Source organism: Tamandua tetradactyla, chromosome 13 (assembly GCF_023851605.1).
Source record: "Tamandua tetradactyla isolate mTamTet1 chromosome 13, mTamTet1.pri, whole genome shotgun sequence".
NCBI classification, from domain to species: domain Eukaryota; kingdom Metazoa; phylum Chordata; class Mammalia; order Pilosa; family Myrmecophagidae; genus Tamandua; species Tamandua tetradactyla.
In genome coordinates, this window is record NC_135339.1 from 44,968,466 (window position 1) to 44,994,798 (window position 26,333).

General features: G+C 35.1%; 1 protein-coding gene and 1 long non-coding RNA gene across 5 annotated transcripts in view; one reads left to right on the forward strand and one right to left on the reverse strand.

The window, feature by feature from the left end:
• Positions 1 to 26,333, reverse strand: part of PRKG1 (protein kinase cGMP-dependent 1) — a 1,184,353-nt gene that overhangs the window by 104,702 nt on the left and 1,053,318 nt on the right. For both annotated transcript variants that reach the window (XM_077125297.1, XM_077125296.1), the window contains exon 8: positions 14,974 to 15,039. In XM_077125297.1, the coding sequence (XP_076981412.1) occupies positions 14,974 to 15,039 (66 nt within the window). The remainder of the gene's footprint in view (positions 1 to 14,973; positions 15,040 to 26,333) is intronic.
• Positions 1 to 26,333, forward strand: part of LOC143653918 (uncharacterized) — a 67,718-nt gene that overhangs the window by 34,996 nt on the left and 6,389 nt on the right. For 2 of the 3 annotated variants that reach the window (XR_013161610.1, XR_013161612.1), the window contains one exon: positions 24,932 to 25,034. This is a non-coding gene — a long non-coding RNA (uncharacterized LOC143653918). Of the gene's footprint in view, positions 1 to 7,083; positions 7,134 to 24,931; positions 25,035 to 26,333 lie in introns of all 3 variants that reach the window. The other variant, XR_013161611.1, reaches the window with a different exon arrangement.

Below are 26,333 nucleotides of genomic sequence, written 5' to 3' on the forward strand. Positions count from 1 at the left end.
CTTCATCTCCCCAACTCTACCCCTCTATAAAGATTTCCCGTACAGAATCTAACTTGCCAGTTAACAGTGAATTTGTTACTGTAAAAGCCACAGGCTAAAGTGTATGGCATGATGGACAGAGCACAACCTTGGAGTCAGATAGCCCTGGAATCCAGCCTAGCCATGTAACTCTGACTAGGTTATTGAACATTTCTGATCCTCAGTTTCCTCTTCTGGATATTTTTTAAGTCATCTGTTCTCACAGGACTATTGTGAGGATTAACTGAGATGAGAAAGTATTAAAAAAAAAACACTATTTGGATCCTCAGAAAATTTATACATTTGGCTTCTCTGAACTCGCCCCCTGTTCTACACCACTGACCATAACCTATAAGGTTTAAATTTGTTTATTCTTCTCCAGGAAACAGAAGAAAAACGGCTAAAATATGAGCATTATTCCAAGTTTTAATTGTTAATAACTAAGCTACATGTTTCAATTACAAGGGAAGAAAAAATGTCACATTCATTGTCCTAGAATATACCCTGATCATATCTCTTAAGACAGTCTGAACCAAAACTTCAAGCAGGCCAGGGCAGAGGGACAGAATTCTCATACATTGCCATTGGAGAGTGAACTGGTATGTGGTTCTAGACAACAATTTAAAAATATGTATATCCTTGGAATCAGTAATTCCACTTTTGATATCTCTTCAAGGAAATCATTTTTAAAAGGGACAATATCTTTATATACAGCATTATTTATAAAATAAAAACTTAAAATGAGCTTAAATGTCCAAGCACAGTTAAGAAACTAAGGGGACAAGGAGATGCAAATTATGCTCTCCTTTATTAACATAGTAAATTGCTAATGCAATGTGTAAGGGAATGTGCTATAATGGGCTTTGAAAACAGAAACAATTAGGCTCAAATACTATTCCTCTATGCATAAGCTATATGTCTTTGGCTCTCTGAAGTTTAGTTTATCTTTAAAATAGAGACACAAAGCATTCCATGCAGGTTGGGTATGAGAGAAATCAATCAACTAACCAATCAATCAATGATTCAATCATGTATCTACCTATGTCAACTAGTTTTGTGCTGCCTCATTGTTCAATATATGGCAGTACAAATTTATATCTATATAGCTACATCTATATAAAATTTAATAATGATGTCCCTATATTTGGATGAAGCAAAAAAAAATTAGGCAGCATAATCTTATTATTTAAGGAAATATACTGAACCAGTATGAATGATCTATGAATGACAGGAATGTATTTATGTTTTACATTTTTATGTGCTTTTCAGATTTTCTACAATAAGCAGTTATAACCACGTGGCAGACTACCTAAAAATTTAAGAAAGAAAGAAAGAAAGAAAGAAAAAATGTCAACTCTATAAGATTAATGTAACATAATTAAATATATAAAAGTTGTCACTTAGCCCAAGTGGTTTTCTAAGAACTTCATTACTCTCTCCAGTTCAACTACAAATTCAACACACTCCTTACCAGCCACCAAATCCTGACTTTCCTTTGCCAGTCCGGTTTTCATTGAAAATTAATCCCATTACAAGACTGTAGCAGGATGACTAATATGATGGCTGTTGAGCATCATGCAAGTTAGTAAGTTCTGAAAGTGCCTCTGTTGTAAGTGAAGTTTGGTCTGGGAATGATGTTTCGCATGAGATTTTCCTGCTATTATAGCTCGTGTTAATCCAATTCATGCTTCTACTCCAATCTGAGTGGTTATAGTTACCAATTCTTTATAGTAAGTTTTCTTTTTTCAAATTACTATGTGCTGTCTCTCTCCTGATTGGACCAAGACTCATACAGTCACTCATTCATTCATTCATTCCAACAGATACCCTAGTTGAGTCCTATTATACATGACACTGTGCTGAGAATTTGGGGTGTTGCAATGAGCAAAATCAACAGAGTACCTGCCCTGTTGGAGCTTGTGTTCCATAAGTCAAAACAGATGAACAAAAAGTGTTAAAATAGTGTGGCATGGCAAGTTCAGGATACTATGGTGAAAAACAGGACACCCCAACTTATTGTGGGAGAACAGAAAGGGATCGAGTAAAAGACGAATATATTTTGGAATTAATAAACTGAGTAGATTAAAAAAATTATCACTTTATATGAATGATTCTAGCTATTAAACCAAGGTGGTGAAAATGTGACTCAGTGAGGCCCATATCAATTTGAAGTCTTTTGAAAACTCAAGCATTTTACCCATTAGTCTTTCCTTAGAAGCAAGAGAATTGGTTCTAGATTTTATTCAGTGAAAACATTTCAATCCCTTCATAAGCCATTAATTTCCTCTTTTGAAGGTTGACCTTTTTCTGACAATATCATTACATTATTTGCTCATTTTCTTGATTTTAAGCTTCTTGAAGGCAACTGTTTCTTTGTATGCATCTCTAATCACCGCAGCACTTAGCCTAGGGCTAAACACACAGTAAATATTCAACATGTGCTTATTGAATTAATGAATGCATGAGTTTTCTATCTTGGTCCTTTAAAGCATAACGCAACACAGGTGAAAAAGCATAAAACAGGCATCATGAGAGCTGTATTACAAACCCATCCTTGGCAGTAAAGAGGTTGTACAATCTAGATTCTCTCGGGATTCATCTTTCTCATTTATGAATTAACATATTTGGAAGAGAGGTTTTTCAATGTCTCATTCATTTCTAAAATCCTAGGATCTGAAAAATGCATTAGAATACAAGAAAGTGAGTACATTACGGGTTGTTGGGGATTGAATCATGCCTCCCTTTGAAGGCATGTTCAGGTCCCAACCTCTGGTCCTTTAGATGTGATGGATGTTAACCCATTTGCAAATAGGAACTTGAAAATGTTATTGCTTAAGGTGTGCCCAGACTGAATGAGGGTGGGACTGAATCCAAGATGGCTGAAGTCCTTATAAGTAAAGGCAATAGATACAGAAAATGAAGCTATGGGAACAGCAAGCAACCCGAAGTCAATAGTATTGGGAGGAAAAAGGCAAAACCAGAGCCATGTGCATTGCCATGTGACAGAAAATCCAAAGACCAAGGATCACTGGCAGCCAGCCTCAGAATCCTTCAGTCGTTAGGAAGAAAGCATTTCTTTGCTTATGCCTTGATTTTGGACTTTCCCTGGCCTCAAAATCATGAGTCAAATTCCTATTAAGCCAACCCATTGTATGGTAATTGCTTAGCAGCTAAGAAACTAAGACAAGTCTTGATTAATTCTTATCATTGAACAGTGTGACTTGAGTCCTCCTGACACTTATGGGCCTCAACTTCCTCATCTGTAAAATTAAGTTAGTCTAATAAGAAGGATCAACAAACTACAGCCTTTGGGTCAAACAGCAGAGTTGAGCTGTTATAACTGAATGTGTGGCCAACAAAGCTGAAAATATTTACTATCTGGCTCTCCAGAGAAAAAAATTGGCAGGTCTTGGTCTGCAAAGTCCCTTCTACTGCTCCTTCTTAAATCTCTGCTATGACTTTCTGACTCATTAAGATATCGTCTGAACTTTCTAACAATATATTTTTTTTAAATGTGCTATAGGTTACAATTCCAGAATTTTAGGTTTTTACTTCTAACTGCTCTAAGGTACTGGAGACTAAAAGAAATATCACTATAATGACCATACCAAACTCTGAAATCTGTTCTACAACTAATTGTTGTGATGTACTTTGGAATTTATTGCTTTTTTGTATATATGTTATTTTTCATTCAAAAAGAAAAAAGAGGAGTATAACAGAGAAGATAGGATTTAACAAATGAGTATGGCTACTGAATCATTATATTGATATTTCTTTTGGTCTCCAGTATCTTGGAGCAGCTAGAAGTAAAAATGAAAAATCGTGAAACTGTAACCCACACCAAACTTTAAAATAAGTTCTTTAACTACTTGTTAAAATGTACTTGGAAATTTATTGCTCTTTTGTATATATGTTACATTGCTCAATTTAAAAACATTTTTAAAAAGTGTGCTAAATCTTGATTCATGGTCCACCACATTAATGAGATTGGAACTCTTTTGTTGAACAGAGTAAAAAGGCCACCAAACAGTTCTGCTAGAACCTTTGTTTGTGACTTAAAAGATTAGAGCTGGGAATTACCCATATAACAGTGCTGGAAATAAATATTACAATATTTAACCATTTGCATTTAACCCCCCAAAATACTAGGTGTCTGTATGACTGTCATGTCACAAATAACCAGTAAGTGCTTGTTGGGTGGAAGAAGCTGGGGTGAGAGTCTGAACCCTGGCAATGAGCTCTCCAATTGGTCATACTACACATCATTGTCGTAAGGACTTGCAGTAAGACAAGGGTCTGCTGCCATTTCTTAACCACTAGGATTGACTATACATGATGACAAGCTGCCACCTACCTCTTTCTATGACTGTAAACCACAGTACTGTCTCTGGATATACTTCTTTTCCACTGGAAATATGCTTGTTTTGCAGTTAAGTTATGCTTGCCCAAAACATGCTATAATTCAATGCACATCATTAAACTGAACCAATGTAGTGTTTTTCTTTCTTCAAATGTCTGGATTTTATCTGTCTTGTTTAATAATATTTTTTTGAAAAGCATGCCGATCAATAACAGATCCATAAAAAAAGTTAAACCCTAAAGAAGCACAGCTGACACCATGCTAGTTATGCAGATTTGTTTTCCCCTGACCACCCTGTCAATATCCTCACATCACCCCAGACTTCATTCTAGAAAATGAACCAAAACAAAGTCTGCTTCGGCTGTAGAAAGGTTGAAGCTGTGAAATACTTTGTGTATCACCCTATCAGTTAAGCAGTGTGACTACAGACAGTGTGGCAGGTGGAGTCCCTCTAGTCCTATCGAGTGGACAGAAGGTAGAGAAGGAGGAGAAGGACACAGGTGACCGGGTGATGCAAATTAACCCCGGATGCATGGCCTTGCAGGAGACTGGCCTGGGTGGTGGGGTCAGAGTGCAGTGTCTGAAAGGTCCAGCTGCTCCCAAATCCTTCCCCTACCGTACCCACATAGTACCTATAATTCTAAAATGTTCATGTTTTTTTGGTTTTTAGGGGTATTTCATCAAAACACAAATAACTCTTGCAGAGAACTACCTTAATCTCTAATTAGCTATTACCCAAACTAATGCAAATCCTGAAGTGAAGACAGAGAGAATGCAAGGTGGAATTACTAGGTGTGGGGATCAAAAAACAAAGTGTGTGTGTAGTTTGTGTGTTTGTGTGTGTGTGTGTGTGTGATGGGGTAATGGGGGGCAGAGTGTACCTACAGGAGAGTAAAGTGAGGTAGATGAGGTGACCAGGGGAAAGGGTATCAGAGAGAGAAAGATGAATACACAGATGGCATCAGGGTGGCTAACATATGAGGGCCAGGTTTTGATTAAATGGCAGGTTAATCATTAGGCACTACTCTGTTTGTGTGATGTTTATCTAAAAGGGCCACCAAGCAGCGTATGGAGGAAGAACAGACCAGGACCACTGGGGAGCACCCACCTTTCTATTATTGTTTAAGTCAGGGGTCAGCAAAGCCCACAGGCTTGATTTTATATGTCCTTGAGATATATAAACTTTCCATATTGACACCTCAACATTTCCCTTTCCCATATTCCCATCTCAACATTGCTTCTCCTTTTCCCCTCCATTTTTAGAAAACAAAAAAGTTACCTTCAAGTAACCTCTCCTTATTTACTCTCAATTGCCTCCTGTGTGTCACCATTTTCATCAAATACTCCCTGTAATATTCCATTTGCCCCATCTTCCCGTATCGTTGTTTATACCCCACCTAAGGAAACTCTCCAAATCCTTGATAATATCACATGCCCTTTCTTTCTTTTTCCTTCTGGTCCTTTCAAGACCAAATGTCTTGAAAGAAAGAACCTTTTAGACTCAGTTTAATCACTTCATCCTTACATACTCTTTATAATCAGCACTGCATTTTCATTACATAATAAAACTGTTTTGTTCCAAGTTACTACAACTAGTGCCCTTTTTTCTACCTTTATGCCTACAGGGCTCTCACTTGAATTTAACTCTGTTGAATTTAACTCTATAATTTTCCCCAGTAGCTAGTGATGTTGAACATCTTTTTAATGAATTTTTTGGCCACTTGTGTTTCTGCTTTGGAAAAAGGTCTACACAAGATTTTTGACAGTTTTTAAATTGTGTTGTCTTTTCATGGTTGGGTTGTAGGATTTCTTTTTTATATATGATAAACATTAAACTCCTATCAAATATGGGGTTTACAGATATTTTCTCCCACTAAATACGCTACCTTTTCATTTTGTGTCAATGTCCTTTGAAGCACAAATGTTTTCAATTTTGAGGAGGTTCCATGTATCTATTTTTCTTTCATTGCTTGTGCCATGGGTATAAAGTCTAAGAAGCCATTGCCTAACACAAGAGGCTTTTCTTCTAGGAGTTTTGTAATCCTGACTCTTACATTTTGGGTCTCTCATCCATTTTGAGCTCATTTTTGTAAATTGTGTGAGACTTTAAGGGTACTCCTTCATTCTTTTGCATATGAATACCTAATTCTCCCAGCACCATTTGTTGAAGAGACTATTCTTTCCCAATTGAGAGGACTTAGCAGCCTGATAAAAAATTAATTGGCCATACCTCACTCTCTCTAAATCCAGCTATGCAAGTGAAATCATTGCCCTCCCCCTTAAATGGGACATGACATCCAGGGGTGAAAGTCTCCCTGGCAGCATGGGAGATGACTCCAAGGGATGAGTTCAGCCCTGATGCCACGGGATCAACAATGCCATTCTAACAAAAAGAGGGGAAAGAAATGTAACTAATAAGGTATCAGTGGCTGAGAGAGTTCAAATCGAGTCGAGAGGCTACTCTGGAGGTCACTCTTATGGAAGCTTCAGTCAGTCATTGCTACCTATTATAACTTGCCAAACCCCAACCAAAACCCTTCTAGCCAAAAGAACACCTAGGGAATTATATAAGATTCTACAAAGGTTCAGTGCACTAGGGTAGCTTTCCAGAAACCTACAACCTCCAGATGGGTCCTGAAACTTAGAGGGGCCAGCCTCTCCAGAACATCAACTAATTCCATCTCCCTACCCCATTTTATTGACAGCCCCTTCCAACATGAAAAAGAGAATGGACATAGCCCAAATACCCTAAAAAGTAGGAGAAAGATCAGAGTGATGGTGGAGTTATACAGAGAAGGTAGGATTAAACAAGAGTATAACTCCTAAATCATTATATTGATATTCTTTTAGTCTTCAGTATCTTAGAGCAGCTAGAAGTAAAAACCTAAAATTGTGGAATTGTAACCCATGCCAAACTCTGAAATCTGTCCTACAACTAATTGTTGTGCTGTATTTTGAAATTCATTGCTTTTTTGTATATACATTATTTTCACACAAAATCAATTGTGATAAAAACATATTTATTCCTTCTAGCCTCCAATGTTCTGGAGCAGCTAGAAGGAAAAATTTGAGATGATAGTATGGTAGCCCATGACAAACTCTGGGATCTGTCCTGTAACTACTTGTTGAAGAGTGCTTTGAAAACTACTGCTTTTTTCTTACTTTGCTTTGTATATATGTTATATTATACAACAAAAAAAGTTAAAAAAAAATTGGCCATAGATGTGAGGGTCTACTTCTGAACTCTGTTTGAACCCATTAGTTTATATACCTATTCTTATGCCAGTACCACTATGGCATTGCAATATGCTTTAAAGTTGGGAAGTTTGAATTCTACCACTTGAAATTTTTCAAGATGTGTTTTGCTATTCCGGTTCCTTTACCTTTCCAAATAAATTTGATAATTGTCTTCTCCATTTCTGCAAAGTAGGCTGTTGGAATTTTGATTGGTATTGCATTGAATCAAAATGATTGCATATGTCATTTTGGGTAGAATTGACATCTTAATGATATTTATAGTTTCAATACATGAACATAGAATGTTCTTGCATTTATTTAGCTCTTCTTTGATTCCTTTTAGCAATGACTTGTCATTTTCTGTGTATAAGACCTTTACACCCTTGATTGAAGTTATTCTTAGGTATTTGATTCTTTTATTTTTTTTTAATACATGGGCAGGCACCGGGAATCAAACCCGGGTCCTCAGGCATGGCAGGCAAGCACTCTTACCTGCTGAGCCACCGTGGCCCACCCTGATTCTTTTTGTTGTTATGTGTAAATGGATATTTTTTCTTGATTTCCTCCGCAGGTTGCTCATTACTAGAGCATAGAAACACTACTGAGTTTTGCATGTTAATCTTGTTCCCTGACATTTTGCTAAATTTACCAGCTCTAATGGCTTTTGGTCAATTTTTCTGGACTTTATATATATATATATATATATATATATATATATATATATATATATATATATATATATATAAAGTATTTATATATATATATATATAGGATCCTGTCAACTGCAAATAGTGAAAGTTTAACTTCTTCCTTTCCAATTTGGATGCCTCATTTCTTTTTCTTGCTTAATTGCTCTAGCTAGAATTTCCAATTCTATGTTGAATGACAGTGATAACTAGTGATAACTGTAGGCATCGTTGTCTTGTTCCAGGCTTTAGAAGGAATCTTTCAATCTTTCATCGAGTATGATGTTACCAGTAGGTTCTTTTTTTTAATATATGACCTTTATCATGTCAAGGAAGTCTCCTTCTATTCCTATTTTTTCAACTGTTTTTATTAGGAAAGATTGCTGAATTTTGTCAAATGCCTTTTCTGTATCATTTGAGATGATTGTTTTTTCTTTTCAGTTTGTTAATAAAGGTATTACATCAATTGATTTTCTAATGATGAGGCACCTTTGCACACCTGGGATAAAACCCACTTGATCATGGTGTATAGTTCTTTTGATTTGCTGTTAGATTCAATTTGCAAGTATTTTGTTGAGGTTTTTTCACATCTTATTCATAAGATAACTTGGTCTATAATTTTCTTTTCTTGAAATATCTTTATCTGGCTTTGTTAATAAGGTGACATAGGTCTCATAGAATGAGTTTTGTATTATTCCTCCTCTTCAGGTTTTCTGGAAGAGTTTGAGTGGAATTAGTATTAATTTTTCTTGGAATAATTTAGATAATTCACTTGTAAAACCATCTGGTCCTGGGCTTTCTTTGTTGGAGGTTTTTGATGATTGACTCAATCTCTTACCTTGAATTGGTCTGTTGAGGTATTCTGTTTCTTCTAGAGTAAGGGTGGGTTGTTCATGTGTTTCTAGGGATTTCACATCTAGGTCGCCAAATTTGTTCGCATACAATTGTTCTTAGTATCTTCTTATTCTCTATAGAGTTAGTAGTAATGTTTCCCCTTCTCATTTCTGATTTTATTTATTTGCATGTTCTTTTTTTCTTTGTCAGTCTAGCTAAGGGTTTGGCAATTTACTGATCTTCTTAAAGAACCAACTTTTGGTTTTGTTAATTCTCTGTATTGTTTTTATTCTCAATGTCATTTATTTCTGCTCTACTCTTTATTTCTTTCCTTCTGCTTGCTTTGGGATTAGTTTGCTGTCCTTTTTTTTTTTTTTTTTTTTTTTTTTTTACTTTCTCTAGGTGTGTAGGTGTGTAGATCTTTGAATTTAAGTCTTTTTTTTCTTTTTTAGTAAAAATGTTTAGGGTTATAAATTTCCCCCTCAGTACTGCCTTCACTGTGCCCCATAACTTTTGATCATGTTCTCATTTGTCTTAAGATATTTACTGATTTCCCTTGCAATTTCTTCTGTGACCCACTGATCGTTTAAGAGTGTGTTGTTTAACTTCAATATATTTGTGAATTTTCCAGTTCTCTGCCTATTGTTGATTTCTAGCTTCCTTCCTTTGTGGTAAGAATAAGTGCTCTGTATGATTTCAATATTTCTAAATTTATTGAGACATGTTTTGTGACCCAACATGTGGTCAGTCCTGGAGAATGATTCATAAGCACTTGTGAAGAATATATACCCTGCTGTTTGGGGTGCAACATTCCGTGTACATCTGTTAGGTCTAGTTCATTTATATAAGTTCTCTGTTTCCTTATTGATCTTCCATCTAGATGTCTACCTATTGATGAGAGTGGTGTATTGAAGTCACCAACTATTGTTATAGAGGTGTCTATTTCTCCCTTCAGTTTTGCCAACAGTTGCCTCATGTATGTTGGGACACCATAATTAGGTACATAAATATTTATGATTGTTATATTTCTTCTTGGTAAAATGCCACCTTTAAAAAAGTGTAATAGCTTTTGACTTGAAGTCTATTTTGTCCAATATTAGTATAGCTAGTCCAGCTCTTTTTTGGTTACCATTTGCATGGAATATCTTTTACTATCCTTTCACTTTCAACCTGTTTGTGTCTTTGGGTCTAAGGTGAGTCTCTTATAGATAGCACATAGTTGGATCATGTTTTTCATCTATTCTATCAACCTGTCTTTTGATTGGGGACTTTAATATGCTAACATTCAATGTTATTACTGTAAGTACTTCAGCATTTGTGTCTTTTCGTTTTATATCTTATACATATATTTTTTGGTCTCTCTTCCTTTATTGCAATTTCTTTATAGTTGATCTTTTGTGATGCCTCTGACTGATGCCTTTCTCATTTCTGTTTCTGTGTAATTTTAAAATACTTTCTTTGTGGGTACCCTGAGGTTTATATTACCCAAATGTTTTAGTTTGCTAAAGCTACCAGAAAGCAATATACCAGAAAAATGGTTTGACTTCTACAGTGAGGACTTATCAGTTTACAAATTTACAGTTCTAAGGCCATGAAAATGTCCCAATTAAGGCATCAAAAGGACGATTGCTTCTATGAAGATAGGCCCCTGGCATCTGGGATTCTTCTTTAAGATAGCAATGCACATAGCTGGTGTCTTCTTGTCCTTTTCTCCTGGGTTTCATTGCTTTTAGCTCCTGGATTCAGTGGCTTTCTCAGCATCTCTGAGGGTTTTCCTCTAAGCTTCTCTCTCTGGGTGTTTCTCTGAGCTCACTCAAAAAAGGACTCCAGTAAAGGATTAAGACCCACCTTGAAATGGCTGGGTCACATCTCAATTAAAACAAACTAATCAAAAGGTCCCATGCACAAAAGGTCTGCCCATGCAGAATGGATTAAAAGAACATGGCCTTCTGGAGTACTTAACAGCTTCAAACCAGTACACCAACCTACATCTATAACCTACTAATTTGAAGATACCAACTTAGCATAAATAGCATGCATGTTCTCTGCTCCTATATCTTTCTGTTTCCCTCTTTATGTTGTGTATGTCCCACCTTACCACTTTATATTTTGCACATCCATTATCAGAAAATATGCTTTTTTCTTGTTCTATTGTTTTCTGATTCTTACATGAATCAAAGGGTAGAATTGTATATTTAGGATTCAGTAGTGTTGGGTTTTACATTTACCCTTTTAGTTACTCTTACTGATGATCTTCATATTTTCCCACTCTCCCAAGCAACTCTTTCCTGTCTTTTCAATTTGCAGAAATCCCTTTAGTAATTCTTGTAGTGCAGATCTCCTGTTCATGAATTCTCTTCCATTCCTGTTAGTGAATTTTAAACTCTACCTCATTTTTGAGTGGCTGTTTTGCTAGATAAAGAATTTTGAGCTGGCATTTTTTTCTCTTTCAGTACTTTAAATTTATCATACCACTTCCTTCTTGCCTCCATGATTTCTAGTGAGAAATCGATACTTGGTCTTATTGAGGATCACTTGTATGTGACATATCTCTTTTCTCCTGTTGCTTTCAGAATTTTCTCATCATCTTTGGCATTTGATTAATATGCACCTCAGAGTAGGTATACCAGAATTTATTCTGTTTGGAGTACATTGTGCTTCTTGGACATTTATATCTTTCATAACAGTTAAGAAATTATTGGCCATTATTTCCTCAAATATTCTTTTTGCCCCATTTCCCTTTTCTTCTTGTATGTTTTCTATTCTCTATCTGTTCTTCTGACTATACAATTTCAATTGTCCTGTCTTCTAGTTCACTGATTCTTTCTTCTGCTTATTCAAATTTGCTGATATATGCTTCCAATATATTTATTACCTCTAGTATTCTGCCTTTCATCTACATTTCTTTTATGGGTTTTTTATACTCCCACATTGTCTTCTTAATATCCTTTATTTTTCATTCATATTTTCCTTCCTCTCCTTGAATTGATTTAGGAGATTTGTTTGAACATCTTTGGTTAATTGCTCCAACTTCTGTGTCTCCTCTGAAATTTTAATTTGTTTACCTGACTGAGCCACATCTTCCTGTTTCTTAGTATGGTTTGTAGTTTTTTTCTGATGTCTAGTCATCTGATTATTTTGATGAGTTAATTCTGAAGGTTCCTTTCTCTCTCTTGTTTATGGTTTTATTGTTGATTAGCTATGTGCTAAGGCTCTTCTTTTAGGTTTGGTCTAACTTATTCTAGACCTTTAGAATAGCCTATGTTTAGCTGCTCAGATTTCCTCAGCTCTTCTTCATCTTATTCTTGCCCTGAATATGTGCTGTAATTTTTTAAGCATGCACTTTTTCTGCAATTATTTCACCTCCAGGAGAGAGATTCTTTCCCCCTGTTCCTTCTTCAGGAATCTCTGTCTGTTATCTGCATTTTTGTGCCGACTTTTCTCCCCAGGGCCTATGGTTTGTTTAAATTCTCCCCCTCATTCAGTTCCCCATTTTTCCTTATACTTTACATTTCTAGAGCCCAATCTAACTTACAGCAGTTCAGTTTAACTACCCTTAAAAATTGTTGCTTTTTTTTTTTCTGTGAGATTTTTAAGCTCTACGTTCCTCCCAAAATGATATCCTGCCCTGGGGAGCCAGTGGGGTCAATCCAGAAAGGTCAGTCACTTCAAAAAATTCTGTTTTGCCTTTAGATTTTCTGCTGAAGGAAACTGGACTGAATGAATCTTGCTAGGTATTTCTACTATGGTCTACACCCGCTATGCCCCCAGAGTCCTTTTTGTATGCAGCACCCTCAGCAGCTTTTAGTTCTACCCTAGATCTCTGAAGACTTAGGTCCCTGTGCCTGGACATGCATGGAGTTTTAATTCACTGCTGTGGGTCACTCTATAGTCTCTCTTCACAGTGAGTGAGATCCAGATTTTGCAGCCAGCCAAGTTTTAAGTTTATATCTCTAACAAGGTCCCTGTCCCAAATTTCCAACCTCCTGCAGAGCCTCTTTTCTTGGATGTCCATCTTGCACAACAAATTCATTATATTCGTAATGGGATGCTATCATTCTTCCCAAACTGATTCTGCTTCTATATTCATCCCAGATCTTATCAATCCTGACTACATTCGTTATTTCACCCTTGCCCATGATATTCAGTCAAGTGTCAAGGTCTCCCGTTTCAACTCTTCAATCTTATGCATTTCTCCTGAGCAGGATTTAGATTTCTATCCAGACATCTGCCTCCAACCTCTTCCTCTAACTTCATCTTATATAGTATGCTCAGATTAGTCTATTGAATGCATAGTTACATCATATTGCTTCATACCATTGTACAAGTTGCCCTTACTTTGACAATCATACACCTCTGCTAACCATCCCTAACATGTTTGTGAATTTAGTCACAATATCCCCCACATGCATACATACTTCCTTTATGTCTCCATTCTAGCCAGTTGAAATGGCTTGTAGTTTCCTGCATTGCTTATGCTGTTTACTCAATTTATATTGCCCTTCATATACTTCAAGATACATACAATAATACCATTTCTCCCAGGAAGAGTTCCTGATTCTCCTTAGAAGTAGTCACCCCCTTTTCTGGATTCCCATAAAAGTTTATTCTGGAACCTTCCTAACTTCTGCCTTGCATGACGGTCATTTGTGTACATATCATATCTCTTAGAAACTAATCCCAAGAGCCAAAATCTTTGATTCTTTTCATAGCACCTAGTTCAATACCTTTTACCTGGTAGATCCTCAGTAAAATGCTAGTTGAATGGAAGAAAGAATGAATAGGTGGTTGTTGTTTTGGGTAATTATATAAAGAATATCTTTTACAGGGATTCATGGGTTTAACTATCATTCAGGAGCTTTGCCACTGCTGTGGCTATTGTGATCCAGCACAAAGGGGCATTCAAAAGTGAGATCTGTGAGTCAAGTGGGATCCCCTCCAACTGGAGTCCCCTGAGCTCAGCATTCAACTCCGTCATTCTGGGCTGATTATATTTGGTCCCTCAGATGCTGACATTCACCACTGATTATAGCTAAAATGGCACCACAAAATGTATAATCTACAGTTCTCCTTGGGTCAGGCATTTGGTTCTTCTGATAAACTTATCCATATACACTGCAAAGAGGAAACCCAGATAGCAAACTTGTATTTTAATAGTGCTGTTTGGAAAGTTAATAATCTGATATTTGTAGTTTAAAGTATAAAAGATTCAGGTAATCAGAATATTAAGCCAGAATTGAGAAAACAAACAGGGAGAGGCATCACTGGACAAACTTTTAATAACCCTAAAAATCTGCCAAGGTCTGGAACTAATGCTTCCTTCAAAAGTGTCTTCCCTAAGTGCTTGTGTTGTAGGGACCTGGTGATGGAGGAACAGAGGACATAACTCAAATATACTCAAGAATGGGTTAGTTACTACTACTACTACTACTACTACTACTACTACTAATGATGATGATGATAATGAGAATAATTTTAAAACTTTACAAAAATAGCTAGAATTAAAGTCCCTACTGAGTAAAAGACACTTGGCCGAATGCTTTACCCACATTAATTCCCACAATATTTCATGAGTATTTATTACCTCCATTTTACAGATTTGTAAAATGTGTACATCTCAGAGTGGTTAAGTACTTTGTTGAGGATAACAAAGATAGAATGTGGCAGAGCCAGCCACTTCCAAGAACAATAAAAATGAGGATCAAATATGATACCCATTTCTAAGTGAAAAGATAGAAGTCAGGTATTAATTGCTCTATAAAATGATGTCTAATTCCAGGAAATTATGTATGTCACTGATATGCGTGTGCAACACATGTAATAAAGTAAAGTACTTACTCTCTGTCAATCACAAGGCAAGTTACAGCTTCTGCAGCGATTACATTTGCTGTTCTCACATCTTCCCTATGTAAAAAAATAAGAGAGATGAAATAAAATATCAAAGAAAAGTGTTCATTGTGATTAATTCAGGTGCATTAAATTATTATAAATTAAGTTATAAATCTTCTAAATTATCCACTTCCAGACTTAAATTTCGTTCATGTTTCAAATTTCTTTGTCCTGAGATACCACCTTACCCTTGTCATTAATCTCACAAATCCTGTAGTTTAACTCAGTAGTTATAATTCTCAAACTTGAGGCTTTACTTAGACAAGTGAAACAAATTTTAATGAATAATTTCCTGTGCTCTTCAGGGAATTTATGAATTAATTGAAAAATGATTAAGACAGTATAGGAACATGAGTAGATAAAAGGTAAAAGACTTGAAAATATCTTCTGGAAATTGGGTATCTAATCCATTTGTGTATGCATTTATTTTTAAATCCTTCAGACAAATGGTCTATTTTCTTTCCTTACTTTAGAAACTTTGTTATTATGTGGCTAAATTTTTGTAATTTATTATTTGTGGTTATTCATCTATATCAGAGCTTATGGTTCTTCAAGATTATTTCAGAAGTTTTGGTTACACTGACTGAAGTACATATATACCTTGTCTTTAGAAACATCTAATTTGCCATGGAGGAATATGTATCAATCTCTTAAACCTTTAAAAATCTGTCATCTTAGCTCTCATTTTATCAAGTTCACTTTTCATTTTAAGCAACTAAATTTTAACAGTACCATTGCTATGGAAACATCAAGTTGTACTTGAAAATGCAGTCATTGTTTTCTCTCCAAAAATGAAATTCTAAGTTAAGTTAATTAATAAACATAAATTTGAAATACCTTAAAGAAATAAGCCCATAGGAAATAATACAGTGATGATAAAACATTTTAATATCATAATCAAAATAACGTATGTCTCTAATGGTAGGCTTTTAACATTTGAAAATAAAGATGCTCCCAATGAATGCTTATTTTTAAAAATTCACTAAATTCTCACATATACCTCTATTAAACTCTGTCTTTATCCCCTTGGTCTCTTTTGTCTTTTGTTGTCCCTATACCGAGCTGTTAAGATGATAGTTGCTTTATGGTAAGTAGTAGTATTTAGTATTTAGTAAAGCAAGTTCCCCTTACTGAAATTCTTAGAAATATCTTTATGATATTCTTAAGTGTTAATTATTTAAAATCACTTTTCCTGGTCTGTGGAAACCCACAATGGCATTCTGGTAGCATTGCATTACAGATAAGCATTAATTTAAGTAGAAGGGCTGATTGTATTCATTTTTCCATGCAAGGACATGCAATGACTTTCTACTTGTTCAGGTCTAGTGTTATGTTTTCAAATAAGATTTTATAATTTTTCATTTGTGTCCTGGCATTAAAAAAAAGAAAAGATTCTTAGGTATTTTACTTCATTGGTTTCTCTTATCAAGGGATTCCCTTTTCTTTCTAGCTTCTCACTGTTGATTGCTATTAAGGATGAAAGCGTTAGATTACTGCATATTTTTCTTAACCCCCATACTCTATAAATTCTCTTCTAATTCTAATTTGTTTTTTATTATAGGTTCCTGGTTATAGTGGCATTCATTTATAGTAATAGCATCTGTAAATATACATAATTTGGTCTCTCATTACTAAAATTTATACTGATATTTCTATTTTAATTTATTTACCTCCAATGTCGAATAATAATACTGAAAATTGGCCTGTCTTGTTCATAATTTTAATGAGCTATTTAGTATGGAATTTACTTTTGGCTTTGGGTAAGTAATCTTTGTTTCCTTTAAATACTTTCTTTCTTCCCTATTTTACCTAGATTTTTCTCAGGAATGGCTGCTGAATTTTATCAAATCCCAGTTTGGTATTTTTTGTATAGTTTTATGCATTTAAATTGTTGGTGCAATACATTTTATTGATGTATTTCCTCATGTGGAATAAACAGTCTTTGCAGTCTTGGAATAAACAGTGCTAGACTGGTATGCTATTATTGTATTAAGAATTTTAAACACATAGTCATAAGCAAAATTGGTACACAGTGTGTGTGGTTTTTTTTTTTTCCCCCTAATTTCATACAATTCTTGGGTCTTGGCATTAAGATATACTAGCTTTGGAAATTTTGCAATACATATTTGTATATGATGTAAGGGAGGATATAGCTTTGTTTTCTTACAAGATGAATAAAAAATTATACCTAGTCATCCAGTTATCAGGAAAAATTTAGTTCCAGAAATTTAAAACATTTGTATTTGTGAGCCTATGTCACAGTCCCTTAATCAGTTCTTAATCCATCAGCCAGCCTAATCTAATGAGGACACCTGAAAATGCTTCCCTAACACACACACACATGCAAACATGTGCCCGTGCTCACGCACAGGATTCTCCTCACTTTAAGATAAGGTAGTTCTCAGCTTCCAGGGTATTCCTTCCAGCTCTTCCCAGCCTCTCTCACATTCTCTACCCTCCAGCTGGGCTCCATTCAATTACCAAACACATCACGTTTCAGCCCTGAATTGTTCTTATGAGTCCAAAGGCCTAGGAAGAAACTAATTCCTTGTCTAGGTCACCTCTGCTTACCCTTTAGACCTCAGCCCAAAGGCTCTTGGCATGCCATCCTGAATTGACTGGTCATGTTCCCTGTTTATCTGTTCTTGTGGCCCTAGGTACCTCTCTGCCGAAGCACCTATGACATTTTGTAATTTACACATTTATTTGTATGATCATTTAGTGAACGACATTTTCTCTTTCCACTAAACCATATGAGGGCTGGGACAATAGCTCACTTTGTTCCCCATTTTATCTCAAATGCTTGGTGTGTAGGAGGGGCTTCGTAAGTATGTACCGCAGGAATGGCATGATGCCAGAGCCTTGAGTTCAGGCTTCAGAGTCACACTGTCTTGTACCAGCCACACCACTCCCGTGCTACGTGAAAGCTTCGGTTTCCTCATCTGTAAGTGGGAAGGGTAAGGGTGCCTACTCACTGTGCAGTATTAAACCTGATGACCAAGTTAAGACTATCATAGTGCCTGGCACAGAGAAAGCAGACAGTGAGTGTTTTGTGCTACTTATCACTTCCGTTTCTTCTCATGCCCATCACGGTCCCGTCTGTCCCTCTGGAGCCTGTGTCTGATGTTTTATAAAACACGCTGACCCAAGAACAATGTGGAAACTGTCTATTTGTTTCAGAGAAGTAGACAGAAAATATATTATCACTTTCTCACTGGGAAATTTGGGGGCAGAGAACACAATAGGCAGAAAACATTGGTTATAAATTGTATGAATGACGTTGCTAGGAAGTTGCTCGTGGCAACAAATGTCACGAGATACTGCGGCCAGGTTAAGAAAAAACAAAACCCATCATAGCCTTATGGAAAACATCATAATAAATCTGGCTTTCCCTAAAATATATTTTCATCTTGATGATTTCTACATCATCAAGCCTTTAAAACTGCTATACATGTAAAATAATGCTTCATTATGAATATTTTCTGTGCACATAGATTTTTAAAAATATCTTCATCACACATTTCCAGTATTTTCACATTTTCCTATATTATCTACTCTGAAGTGCAAATACTTTTAAAATTGATGCAGTTTTCTTGTAACAAAATAATTCACATTGAATTTAAAAATGTATATGGAGAATAATCAAAGATCAACAAAATGACATAGGATAATATTTTTATCAGAAAATTTTGTAAGTTACCGGTCTAGATTCAGGCATGATACCTTGTAAAGGGACATATGTTAAGCACTGAGGGGAACATAATTTTAAACAATTAATTATACTATTTACCATGTATGGAGCACCTAGTATATGTCCAAGTGCTATTCAAGAGTTTGTACAAATGTCATCTAACAGAGAAAATAAAAGACGGACATTTTATCACACATTTACATTTGGTGATAGAGGTTAGGCAATGCACCCAAAGTAAGACATACCTAGTGAGTTGCAGTGCTGGAATTTAAACACAGATCTGACTGGCTCAGAAACCCATGATTTTTCCATAACAGCACACTGCTAATACACACTATGATCAAATTTTAATTAGATAACACTTCTAATCTCAGTTGAATGCAGAAAAACCTTCGAGCAGTAAACAGTCAAAATAGTTTTTGTCTGCCATTATGAAAATAATATTTACTTGTGAAAGAAAATGGCACTAGTGTTTAGGGGTATCCAGTTGCAAAGCTATTCGAATGAGCCACTTTGATTCTTAAAATTACTGCCCGTGACTACGTCCTAGGCCTGCTCTGTTGTTCTGTATTAGTGTTGCATAAGAGTAGGAAATTATTTAATGCCAGAATTATGTTGCCATTACATTGTCATTGCTTTTTTAAATACTAAAGTGCTTAAGGCCTTTATGCCAGTCTATTAAATGTCTAGAAATGCCATTGCACTGCACTCAGAGAGCCAGCTCCTACAAGAAACAAAATATAGTCTAACCTCGTACTGCATATAATTATTCTTTATTTAATAGTGATGGTAAAAACTTCTAATGAAAGAACATTACTGATATAAGTTAATATTGTGGCTTACTGTGTATGTCTGTTTCCCTTGGAGGTCCAAGGACTAGGCTAAAAACAAATTTCATTTGGATTTAAATATAAATACCATATATTCATGTAATAGTGGTCCTAATAAATCCATGTTTTTTAACTCATCCCTGTCCCAAGATAGCTGTTAAGACACTAATTTCACACAGACCATCTCCCAAGTTAGCAGGAGTTTCATGCGATACTCTTTTAGAGGTAGGGAAAGGGGAAAGAGGAGGGGTAGTATTTTTTTAAATTTTGAGCTTTCTTTAATTTTTGCTTTTTGGCACATCAGAGTATTTATTAATTTTGATTAAAAAACTGTGTGAGATTTTGAAGGAACGTTGATGGGGGGGAATTCTCCAACCTACTTAACTATGGATTTTCACCAAACATATGTGGCCTTTGAAGGCTTAGCACATGGTTTGCTCCTCTACAGGTAATGTATATACATATTACCTAGGAGTCCAGGTCTAACATATACATTGCCTTTAAAAATAAAATCTCATGTTCATCCAGTTCAATACCTGCATATTAGTTGCTTTCAGTGTGACAGTGATTAGACAATTAAAAAAAAATACATATGTAGTACTGCAAAGATAGCTACTGTTTGGTGGATTAACAAATACTTCACTCATACATAAACTTGCAATTAATTAATGAATAATGACAGTCAAAGCTATGCAGTTTAGTAATTTTTTCAAGCATTTTTGGAGGTGTTAGAAATCCTTGACAATGAAATTACAGAGCATTTAAAAAAAAAATCAAAGACATTTGTGAGTAAAATTTTCTGTGCACTGACTCTGATATTCTTTGAACGTCATCACTGGAATCTTCATCATCGCTGTATCCCAAAGTGGAGTCACTGTCAGTATCTGAATAGTCCATAGGAAGGATTCACATCGACTCGTCTCAATCTGGAGTAATTCTCTTGTATCTCATGGCTACTAGAGAACTCTATGTTGCAGTGGTATCTCAAGGGAAAAGTGCAGAAGTATAAGAGGCCAAAACAGAACACAGTTCATGCAAAGTAGCTGTCAGAGTAGGGGCTCTCCCTTTTCAGCTCTGAGGCAATGTGACTGCTGTCAACAGAGTTCTAGCACTCCCTCAGCGCCAGCTTTCATGGAAACTGATACTGCTCCAACTGCTTTTGAGCTTACAGCAATCCATGGGTTGGAGTCCTTCATTCTTTGTCAAGTGCAACAATCTAAGTCCCTAGCTAAGCCTGGTTCTCAAAGGACAAAGCAAATCCTTTTCATCTCAAAATCAAAGGCGGTCTTGTACAAGGAGTAGGATATTCAAAATTGATAGGATCTGATAAGCATCAAAGAACCACTTAAAATGAAATTATAGTATTGAATTGATCTTGAACTAGAGTTGTCAAATTCGTGGCAAATCTGACTATGCTGCTTAAAAATTGAGTCCTGGTATAGATAATGATTCTTTAAGAAACAGCCATATCGGGTTATTCATTGACTCTTCTTCCCAGTGGATCATGAAGCTATTACAACATGATTCATACCTTCAACACTTTAATACAACTCATATGCTAAGGGTAAAATGAATTAATATATGCAAGGAATTATGTGCCTGCCTACCATACCTTGTACAAAGTAAGCAACCAATAAACATGAACTATTAGCATCATCAACTTCATCGTCACCGGCACTTTAAGGTCCTCTGACATCTAAGTTGTAGGTGACCCTTTTGAATAACTCTCTCAAAACCTTCCCTAAATTTCTAAAATAAATTAATCTCCCAATTCTTTTCTGACATAGCCTTCTCAATTTATTTTCCTGAGTCTTCTTCCCCAGTTCACTGAAATATGCTGGTTTTAGTCTTTTTTCTTGCTCTGATTTTTCTTTTTGGATATATCTCAGATAATCCTATGGCATCAACAATTAGCTTGATATTAATGACTTCCAAATCTTCATTTCTATTTTTTTTTTTTTTTAACCTCTCTCCTACCAGATGCCTTTTCTGGGAAGTCCCATTTCAACATACAATTCAAACCTAACTCATTTTCCTCTAACCTCGAAACCACTGCTTTCCCAGGTCTCCCTATCTTGGTACAAGGTATTACCATCCTTGCATTCACCTTGAATCAAACGATTGGATTCACTTTTTTCACTCTTCAGGGATTGATGAAAAGAATCCAGAGGCCAGTAGAAGCCAGAGAGGAAGACAGGAGTTCGATAATTCAAAGCCTGCAGGCTGTACAAAGGATTTAATGTATTAAATAAAAACTAAGTGAACCCCCTTTTCTTTTGTTATATCAAGTGAAAATCATAAAATCAATTGGAAAGTTCAAGCTCAATTAGAGGAAACACTGTATGCAACGATGGAATAACATTCCAAGGAAATAATTTTTGTTTTATAATTTGAGAACACTGATGGCCTGGCCACATATTAAAGCAGATGTTATTATATAGCCATTCATATATTGAAGCATACATCTAAACAGAAAAGATGATTCCTATCCTTTAGATTCCTACAATATAGAATGTAGAGGGACTGAAGCTACAATTACATTAAAAAAATCAATGTATTAGCAAGACTATACAGCAAGTCCATGATCAATATAGACTTGTTTAATACATATCCATTTTCTTGAGTCCATCTGAGGCAATCTGTGGTTTCTCATTAACAATAGGGATGTGTGAGCCCTCAAAGAGAATGCTTCTCTAGGCAGAAAATTATGTGTTATGCATGAAGTAACTACCAAGTTTATTCTTGCTGGTCACATGGGTAGATATTTCCATTCATTACATCAACTCACTTCCTGACAGAATATATATCCTCTTGGATCTATATCCATGGAAGGGTAATAGTAACTAAAAAGAGAATGATGAAGTTGGGAGAATTCAATTTTCATGTTCTTTTTTCATATTACTTCTGCTGGGTTTTGATAGCATAATGAATTTTTTATGTGACATATAAACTTCACATTCTGTGGCATGCTTCAATGACAATGAACATAGTCATTTATTAGACTGAACCAAATGAAATTGCCATTTTTGTAGGTCAAAAATGGATGAACATTGGCAATTTTGTATGATTCAATCAATACATGGACTATAATCTAAATGAAAGGAGATAAAAGCAATTGCAGAAGGATGATGATATATATTGCTGTTTCTTCTGATGCCTCCCTTTGTGGCACTAGTGGGACTGAATTTAAAAAATAATCCATTTTTCTTCCATGTTGCATATTTGAATGTATTTCTCTGAATGTTAAGATGTGATTCATGGCTTTGTCTCCTTCTATCTAGTCATTATAGATAATTCTCTTCACATTCCATTATAGCTGGGGTAAGAAATTACCACTGAAGAAATTCCGAATATTAGTTTCTTTTTTCGTAGGCTACAAATGGTATTTACTTTGCACTCTGGCTTCAAATATTAAAGTCCTTAGCAAAGTCTTACAAATTTAAAGAATGTCTCTATAGGGAGGATTTTACAGAGATAGGGAAGTGCTTGTGGTTCTTGTTTATTACCTGTTATTGTTTTATTACTAGTTTTGAAATATATATTTAGACATTGTACTTGCTATTGTTTTCTTAGGGACCTATTTGGCCTTTTTCTGAGTGAGAAGTATTTTAATTTAATGAGAAAAATGAGCAGAAAGATTTTTACTTTATTAAAAAATATCAAACTTGGAGTACAAAACAATAAATGCTCTGTTCATTTACTCAAATCAAACTTCTACTTTCCTCTAAACTCTTTCCTTCTCCTTCATAATTCATAAAACAATCTGGATTCAGATAAATCTGGTGGTTGGTATTACTTTTCAGTTAGTGATGCATGTAATTTTGTAATTGATCGGCCAAAGAAAAGTTTGAGTTTTGGGAGAAGAAATCAATAGAAAAATTATTCTATGGGTGTCATGTGTAATGAGAACTTCAGGGAATAAAATAATGCATTGGTCTGTTCCTTTTTTTGTTTGTTTCTTCTGCATTCTATATAGCCAAAAATTTATTCTTCAATTTTTCCTATTTAAAAGTAAAGGAAAAAAGTATACTGGAATGATAGTTGAAACTGATGTACCTCAACTGATGCACACATGAAATGAATGTTAACTTTCATTGTCACATGTTTCATAGGATTGTCATTTAAAGTACCTTCAAGCCAGGAGTGTGTTCTTTCCAGAAGAGAATTGAAAATACATGTCAGAAAGGTGTCTCTTCTTTCTTGTTCTATTACCAACTTGCTGTGTGACCTTGAGAAAATGTCAAATTCTGCTTTGCTTTTTCACATGTGAAATGGGGATGGAAATCACTGCATGTTCTTCTCTATAATTAGTTTGTATGCCACATATGTGGTCACGTTTTAAAAGTTCTAATGACCATGGCTTTCAGTGTCCTAAAGTGATTTGGCCTGAAAGCAAGGATAATTTTTTTTTAGATAGAAAAGTTTATTATCAGCCTGTAATCGTGATCTACCACCTCAATACATAAGTGACATATCTTGGCAGTTATGGATATAGCGATTTTCATAGTAATATTTTCTATCTGTGACTAAAAATCTGTTTTCACATGAAACCATTTAAGGTCATTTGAAATAATATATTATCAAGTCAGAACTTAACAAGGTAATCTATGTTTATGAAACATTTTCAACTATTAAAAATTATAATTGAGATTTTAATTGGCTGTTTTAGGGAAGAGAGATATCCAGAATTTTATAATAGTGTTACACTGAAAAATTTCTTTCCTTTATTTTTTTTTTGGTACTTGCTTCTCAAATATTTCCCACTTTGTCTTAACTATTTAGGTTATATCAAAATATATCCCCTTAGCAGATATTTTATTGCTAATATCATCTTAATTAGTATAAAATGAATAAAGAGGCAGCTCTCTAAACAAAATTCTCTAGTGGTTTAAGAATTAAGTACAACTAATTTTCCTTTTGATAATGAATATGCTAAAATTTCATCCAAATTGGAGATTAACTTTGAATCAAAGAGAAACAGAAGAAGCAATTTAATTGGCAAAGAAAGAAAAGTCATGGCTGTTTATAAAAGACCATTTTGAATACAACGTGCTAGTCAAACCACTGGATGCAATCACAACTCCTAGACTGGCATTAGAACAACCAAATAGGTTTATTTGGTTTATTAGGTTTATTGAATATATCAATTTTTATCAAGAAGTTTGATATATTAGCCTAACTGCCCCATATTTGTGATTTTAATTATACATCTATGTAAGCATTTAAATGGTTTAAAAACATTGTACAATTAAAATATCTAAATCATCTAAAAAATGCTCTCTCATATCTCCTCTCCCAAGGGGTGTATTGCCTTTCAGAAAGTAAAGTGACAAATTAAACGTATTTTGTTAGATTCATTATTTAACCATCAAATATTTATTCTTAGGCACAGGAAATACAAGAAGGAATAGAAGAGGTGAGAGTATCTGCCCTCGAAGAGTTTTTATTCTAGAAGAAGAGAAAGAGTAAACAACTAAGAATGTCATACAGTGAGTTACGGTGGGAAAATGGCTGCTTAAACAAATCAAAATAAATTCTAAATAAATCAAAGATTTAAAAGTAAAAATGACACATAAATATACTAAAAGAAAATATGGACACATTTTCTTTTTGCCCTTTGTTTTAGTTTGCTAAGCTGCTGAAAGCAGATATAATAAAATGGGTTGACTTGAACAATGGGAATTTATCAGCTTATAGGCATATAGTTTTGAGTTTAAGAAAATGTCCACACCAAAGCATCATTAAGACAATGCTTTTTTCCCAAAACTGGCTGCCTGTGATTCTGAACTAGCACACAGTGGCACCTGCTGATCTCTCCTTTCTCTTTCATGTTTCATTGTTGTCAACTTCTTACTTCCATGGTTTTCTCTCTCTTCTAGGTTCTGTTAATTTCAGCCTCTTGTTCACATGACTTTCGCTCTCTTTGTAGTCATCCCATTTTTATAAAGGACTGTAGTAAGAGGATTAAGACCTATCCTGAATGAGATGGGTTACACCTTAAGTAGCCTCATCAACAGATCCTATTTGCAATGGGTCTACTCCCCCACAGGCATGGATTTATTTAAGAGCATGCTTTTCTGGGATATATAGTTTCAAACCACTACACCCCTGTAGTTGAAAGCCTCTGATGCTTCAGTTCATGTGTCAGTTTGCCTAGGTTATTGTGTCCAGTTGTCAAGCAAGCAATAACCCAACCATTACTGTGAAGGTATTTTGTAGTTGGATTTTCATGTATAGTCAGTTGACTACATTTACAGTCAACAAAGGAGATTGCTTTCAGCAATGAGGGGTTCTCCTCTTGAAGGTCTTAAAAGCCAGAACTGAGGAATTCAGAAGGAAGAATTTATGTTTATACTTTAGGCAGCCTGCTTCTGCTGGGGAATCAAACTTCACTTTCATCAGAGTTCCCAATTTTGGATTTGTTAATCCCCATGGTTATGTGAACCAATTCCTATAATATCTATCCATCTATCCATTCATCCATCTCCTGTTGGTTCTCTCTCACTGGAGAACCCTGACTAATGCAAAGCCTTCATAAGACATGTCACATAAAGTTAAAAAGAAAAGACTGATATATTCAACCATATATGTATATAAACTACTATAAAGGTGAAAAAAAAAACATAAGTGTACTTGAAAGACCAAGGGACAAACTGAAAAATGAGTTGCAACTCATATTACCCATAAAGACCCAATTTTCTTACTAAGTAAAGTATTTCTACAAGTAAGTATGAACATAGAAAAGAACACCCCAATAAAAAAGTGAGCGAAAGGTATGAACAAACAGT